The following is a 6,681-nucleotide window of genomic DNA, read 5'->3' as shown; positions in this document are numbered from 1 at the left end:
ACTCCCTGGCCCATCAATCAACACAGGCCCATTCACTTTCATTCCTACTTCAGTTCCATAGCACCTAAGAAAAACATCCACGTGTGTATCCTTTGTTGGTATGAGTTCTTGTAAGGTGTAGATTACTGCTTTATATGCATGTATATTTATTTGACATAAATGGCAATGTGCTATTGATTCTATTCTCTCTTTTAGTTATCATTATCTTTTTAGACCTATCAATTTCAGGAGAAAATCATAACCTTTACTGAAAGACATTAAAGAAAGCTTGAATAAATGGGCCATGATCAAAGATAAAAATGATACTGTAAAGTTGTCAATTATCCTCAAATTAATCTATAAATTCAGTACAATGTAACAGAAAAAAAAAAAATACCCTCAAAGGGTTACTGTTGAGGGTCAGTAAGACCCTCAGAGATCATTCATTCACTCATTTAACAAATAGTTATTTAGCACCTCTCTGCTGTTTTTCAGTTGCTGAAGATAAATGCAGTGAATAAAATTGACAAAAATCCCTGCTTTTTTGGAACATATTGCGGTCTAGTGATTTGACAGTGTGACAGCCAAGCTGCGAGGTCCACCTGTTTTCCACTGCACTTTCCCTTCCTGACCCGACTCTTTCACTCAGGCGCGTCCTCCCGTCCGTCTGGTCGCCGGAGGTCCACGAAGGTGCTGAGGGAGATCCGAAAGCTGCAGAAGAGCACGCACCTGCTGCTGAGGAAGTACCCCTTCAGCCGCCTGGTGAGCTCCAGGGGGCTGCCTGCCACCCCCATGCCGCCTCCTTTCTTTGAATTTCCCAGGTATTGGGGACCCTATTGTCTCTTGCCCAGACAGCCAAGGGACCTCTTCTCTCACCTGGTAGGGGACTCTTTGTCTTCTGAAAACACGAGCCCGCCAAAGGCACCTTCCAGTTCTTTACGGAATTCTTTTCTAACCCCTACCACCTATAAGACTGTGCTCTTTGACTATGTAAATAGGAACCCTCTCGTCCATCCAGCCCTTCATCCCTTGTCCTACCCTGGGAGATTGCCTCCCCCTCTCCCCACCACCAAGAAGAGACATGCCAATTTCGAAGCTCCCAGGAGTTGACACCAGCTGCTAGTTGGGTCCTAAGATGAAGAGCCAGGAAGGTATAACGGAAATGAAGGTTCATGCAGACTCATGGAGAGAGTCTGTCTTCTCTTGAATGTCTCTGCTTTTACTCTCTACTCCTCACCACTCCTCTTCACTTGCTCCCTAACCCTACTCCTTCACAGGCAAGAGAAATATGTATTACATTCACTCGTGGTGTGGACTTCAATTGGCAAGCCCAGGCCCTGATGGCCTTACAAGAGGTAAGAAGAGGGCCAAGGTACAGCTGGGTGAGGGGAGAGTGTGGGAGAAAGCATTCTGGAATTTCCCAGGGCTGACGAGAGTGTCACACGCTGAATCTTGCCTCCTTGAAAAGAACAACAAGGAACACCCAGGATTTGGAGGCTGGATTCTTGTTTGGTGGTAGCAGAATTCCAGGCAAAGTTCAGTCTTATTCTGTGAACAGTCTTTCCTACAGTCCTTGGAGCCCTCAGAGACAGTTTAGCAGGTCTCCAAGAAGAAAGCAGCCCATACCCCCTTGTCTGTGTTAGTGGTCCTACTTCTCTTTCTGCCCCCAGGCAGCGGAAGCCTTTCTAGTTCATCTCTTTGAGGACGCCTATCTGCTCACCTTACATGCCGGCCGAGTTACTCTCTTCCCGAAGGACGTGCAACTGGCCAGGAGGATCCGAGGCATTCAGGAAGGGCTCGGCTGAGCTCCTGCCCCCGTGTCTCTGAGCCTTCCTGCTCACCAGAGTGAGTGCGCTGTGGGGAAAGATGGCCCAGCTTCGCATCACTGGGGTGGGAGCTTCTCGGAAGGAATTTCCCTTCTCCATCCTTAGTCCCTTGCTGTCTCGCCTTCCCTTTGTTCTCTAGAAAAGGTTTGATCTGGTTTTTGGTTGAATGCTTGGGACTCTATGGCACATGCCTTCTCGTACAATGGTAAATAAAGCTACTTTTCTATTAAGCAATGACCAGATGACCCAAATCTCTGACAGAGTTAAGCCCCTCCATTTCACAAGGACCAGGTGATCTCACTTTGATTAAGAGAAAATTTTCTTACTTTTGAAAATGGCTTGTTAGTAAATATGATTCCTAAATTTCAGGGATGACACTCGGGACTCTGGAGCCAGGCCAGATCCACAGACCACGAAGCACTGCGCAGACTTGCTGTCTCAGAGCAAAGTGTGCATGTTGCTTTTGTAATTGTTTTTTAAGAAGGAGAAGACTGGGTGGCTTTCCTCTGTAACAGGAGTAATATATGAGAAAATCAACACACTTCCAAAGGCCTGAGAATTATTTTCACATAAAGAGACTCCAAGGTTGACTTCAGTTTGCAATTTATTCATAGGATTGTTTGATGATTTTGAAGACATCAGACTTTCTGGGTTTATGGGAGAAAAGGATATTTATTATTTTAGATCTTTCTGTACCATTTAAATTTTTTACCATATGTATATTTACTTTTATTTAAAACATGAGAAAAAATAGGAGAAGCCCACTTCAGTCAGTTGTGTGGAAGAGCCTGGCAGGTCTGGCATACAATCTCTATCCTTCGGATTAATCTCATCATTAGTGGCAGCGGCAAGTTCCTATGTGAACTGTGCCTGTAAACAAATTATAGCTTCTCAAAAACTCACTTGGGGTTAAAAGAAATCTTTAAGATTTGATGTTCTGGTTCCTTCTAGTAAATTCCTATCAAAATCATTCAGAAATTCTAGCTTGCAGAATTTATTATTTTTAACCATAGACGATGTATCATAATTTATACTTTAGTATTTTCCATTCCAGGATTTTAAGGTGCCTCTTCAATGTTTTTACAGTACTTTTGTAAGTTTTTTATGGAGATAATAAAAATAATCTTTAATGAAAAAAATTTAAAACAAAGTTACTGTTACAGCGTTCAGAGACTATACTGTATTGTTTGTGCATTAACGTCAAGCTCTTTGTTTGTACACTGTTTGCAAACAGCCACAATTTAAACAAGAAGAGAATTGAGTGATGTGTTTTTGCCTCCAGTGGAGTAGAATATGAGCCGTTCAGAGCCTTGCCCTTCTGCTGTAACTGCAAGCAGTTTGAGAGATTCCCAGAGAAATGGGAAGTGCCACTGGGAGATTTTTAGATTTTGTGTGTGGTGAAAATGTGAGGGGGGACTACGAATAATGATGTGTCAGTCAACTGAATTCTGAGACCAGCTAAAGGAAAGGACCAAGTTCTGTTGTTTAATAAATTTTAATCCTTTGGAAAAACCTCTTTGTGTTCAGCATCAGCTCCTATTTACGCAACTAAATAAACGATCAATTAAAGTTTATCTACCTCTGAATATTTTTAAAGTTCTTGTCAGAGGGTTATTAATTAGAAGATTATAGTTTTCCTCAAATGGACACATCTCTGCTCTCTGAAAATTGTTCTAACCAGGACACCATTACAACACATGTACACACATCACATTCAAATCCCAGGCAGGCCGTGTGCTCTCAGCACCACGTAGTGTTTAGACAGTACCATGAGAGTAAGTGATTTACATCATAATAACCTTGTATATGGTTGCAGTTTACTCTAAGCTTGGAGTGAAATACCATTCACATTGTTATTGGAGTTTTGTTTTTGTTTTTCTCTGCTTTCTGGGTGATTTCATCAACACTATCTTCTAACCTTTCCATTAAATTTTTAATCTCTGCTTTCACATTTTTAATATCTAAGAACTCTTATTTTTTGAATGTTTCTTTTTTATAGCAGCCCAATCAGTCACTGTTTGCTCAGAAAAACAGAAACCAATCTAGATATTTCAAGCAAAGAGGAATTTAACGGAAGGGACAGGTTAATAATTTCAGGAGGGGTGGGAGAGCAAAAGGGAAGAGGATACTACCGGGAAGACCGGGAGCTGCCGTGCTAGAAGCCCACACGCCACTGCTCTGCCGGGAGCACGGCCCTGCCCCCACTGCATCACTGCCGTGGAACCGCACGATGAACCACATCGGGAGGCCCCGCTCCAGCTGATGCTGCTTCAGCCCCGCTGACGCTGAGGAAGCTCCTGGCAGCTGCTGCTGCCAAAGCCACTATCAGAACACGAAAGAAAAATGCCTCCTTTCTCCTCCCACCTTCCAGGCCCCAACAGCGTTTTCCTTCGGCAGAAACTAACCAGAAGCAGCTGCAAGGGCGTCTGGTAACATAATTGGTGGCCTTCTAAACCCTTATGTTATGGAGGAAAATTTGAAAGGGTGAGAATGGACCTTAGAGAGCCAATAGACATGTAATCTGCCCACATCCCAATCTTGTTTCATGGGTGCAATACCATCTTAAGGATACTTAGTATAATTTTTTTTGTTACTAGTTCTTGTTTTCTTTTTGCTGCCTTGCCCTGTTTTCTCCAAGTCGTTTTGTTTTTCCTGTTTGTTCTGGTCTTTCACTGTGAGGTTTTCCTTAAATGTCTTAACACTCCTTATGTTTAAGAGTGAGAGATTTTGCTGTGTAGATTGTGATGGCTCTCCACTTTCCCCACTGCCAGGTTAGGAGTCCACTCTCCTTGGTCTGAAGTCAGTTTTCACTTGCCCGTCTGCTCTCTAACTTTCAGAATTTTGTTACTGTTTTCTCCTCTCCTGTTCTTCCCATCCTTGTGAATTCATGTTGAGTTTCTTACTGTGTATAGAATTGTCGATTGGTAGCTATTTTCTTTCTGCACATGAGAGAGCTGATTCACCATTCTCTGGCATCTGTTTTTGTTGAGCATCAGCCATGAATTCAACTGTTGCTCCTTTGAAGCTTATGTTATTTCTCTGCTATCTCTTCTTAAAAGATTCTTCTTTGTTTTTGGCATTCTGCAATGTCATGATATGTCTAAGTGTGCAGTTCTTTTTATTTATCTTGCTTGGCATTCATTGGGCTTCCTGAATATGGATTGATGTCTTTTCATCAGTTCTGGAAAATTCTCAACCATTATCTCTTCAAATACTGCCTCTCCCTATTCTCTCTCCTCTCCTTCTGGGACACCCATTATCTGTTTGCTAAGCCTTCTCACTGTATCCTTGATGTTTCTTTCTCTCTTCTATTTTCCATCATTTTGTCTATCGGTGCTGTATACCTAATTGTTTCTTCTGCTCTGCCTTGTAGTCAGTTTTCTTTCAGCTATGTCTAATCTTTTAAACCTGACCATTTTCTTAATTTCAATTATTGTATTTTTTTAGTTCTAGAATTTCTATTTGATTCTTTTCAAAATTGTCATATCATTTTTTATAGTTTCTAGTTCCCTGCTGACAATGTCAAGCTTGGCTTTTCTATCCTTTAAGATTAAGCGTAGTTGCTTTACAGACTGTCTGAAACTTCTAATTAGAGTCCCTATGGATCTGTTTCTATTTGTGGTTTCCTTTGATTCTGACTCATGATGTTTTTCCTCTTTGGTGCTTGATTGCGTTTGATAGTATGCCTGACACATCTATGTGAGGAAATAATTTGACGCATAGAATGATGTCTTCCTCTAGAGAGGACTTTTTTTCTACCAGGTGCCTGGAGGCACTAAACATTCAGAACCACCTTAATTCAGTTTCAGAGCTTGAGATTTTCTGAAGCTCCCAGATGATTGAAAGCCAAGGTACAGTCTGTCAGGTCTGAATTGCTTCTCATTGACCCTATTCCTAAGGTACAACCAGCCCTCCGAGGTCAGCTTATCCTACGTACCTTTGTCTCCCTAACCCCACAAAGCTGCCAAAAGCATAGCTCATTCTTCAGCTACCTTTTTAGGACTGGCAAACATCCCCAGGAGAAAGGGTTAAATCTAATCTGCTGTTAAGCTCATCTCTAGATATCCATCCTCTCTTTGATCTTGGATCAGTTTAATGCTTTTCAGAAAATATATATTTGTCCAGCATTTTTAGTTACCTTCAATAGGTATGACCACTGGCATAATGACAAACAGACCAATGGAATAGAATAGAATAGAGATCCCAGAAATAAACCCTTGCATATATGGTCAGATGATTTTTGACAAGGGTACCAAGACCATTCACTGGGGAAAAGATAGTCTTTTCAACAAATGTTGCTGGGAAAATGATATCCCCGTGCAAAAGCATGAAGTTGCACCCTTAGTTAACACCATATAGAAAAATCAACTTAAAATGGACCAAAGACCTAAATGTAAGAGTGACAATTATAAAACTCTTAGAAGGAAGCACAGGGAAAAATCTTCATAACGTTGGATTTGGCAATGATTTCTTGAACATGACAGCAAAGGCACTGTTAATAAAAGAGCAAATAGCCAAATTGAACTTAATGAAAATTAAAAAACTTTTGTGCATCAAAGGACACTATCAACAGAGTGAAAAGGCAAGCCACAGAATGAGAGAAAACATTTGCAAATCATAAATCTGAAGAGGGATTAATATCAGAATATGTAGAGAACTAAAACTCACTAACAAAATAAACAACTTGATTCAAAAGTGGGCAAAGGGCTTGAATAGACATGTCTCCAAAGAAGATATACAAATGGCCAATAAGCCCGTAAAAGATGCTCAATGTCACTAATCATCAGGGAACACAAGTCAAAACCATAATGAGACACCATGTCACATCCATTAGGATGGCTAATATCAAAACTCAGAAAATAACAAGCGTTGGCAG

The 6,681-nt window shown here is 41.2% G+C and overlaps 1 protein-coding gene across 1 annotated transcript in view; it reads left to right on the top strand.

Annotated features, from left to right (window-relative positions):
• The window catches only part of CENPA (centromere protein A), an 18,847-nt gene extending 15,473 nt beyond the window's left edge, over positions 1-3,374 (top strand). The window contains exons 2-5 of the mRNA XM_046661381.1: positions 629-741; positions 1,257-1,334; positions 1,650-1,824; positions 2,175-3,374. Of these exons, the coding sequence (XP_046517337.1) occupies positions 629-741; positions 1,257-1,334; positions 1,650-1,784 (326 nt within the window). The 3' untranslated portion in view covers positions 1,785-1,824; positions 2,175-3,374. The remainder of the gene's footprint in view (positions 1-628; positions 742-1,256; positions 1,335-1,649; positions 1,825-2,174) is intronic.
• Positions 3,375-6,681: the final 3,307 nt, after the last annotated feature.

Source organism: Equus quagga, chromosome 5 (genome assembly GCF_021613505.1).
Source record: "Equus quagga isolate Etosha38 chromosome 5, UCLA_HA_Equagga_1.0, whole genome shotgun sequence".
NCBI lineage: Eukaryota > Metazoa > Chordata > Mammalia > Perissodactyla > Equidae > Equus > Equus quagga.
The sequence above is the reverse complement of the archived record's forward strand: the minus strand, read 5'-3'. Positions and strand labels throughout refer to the sequence as shown.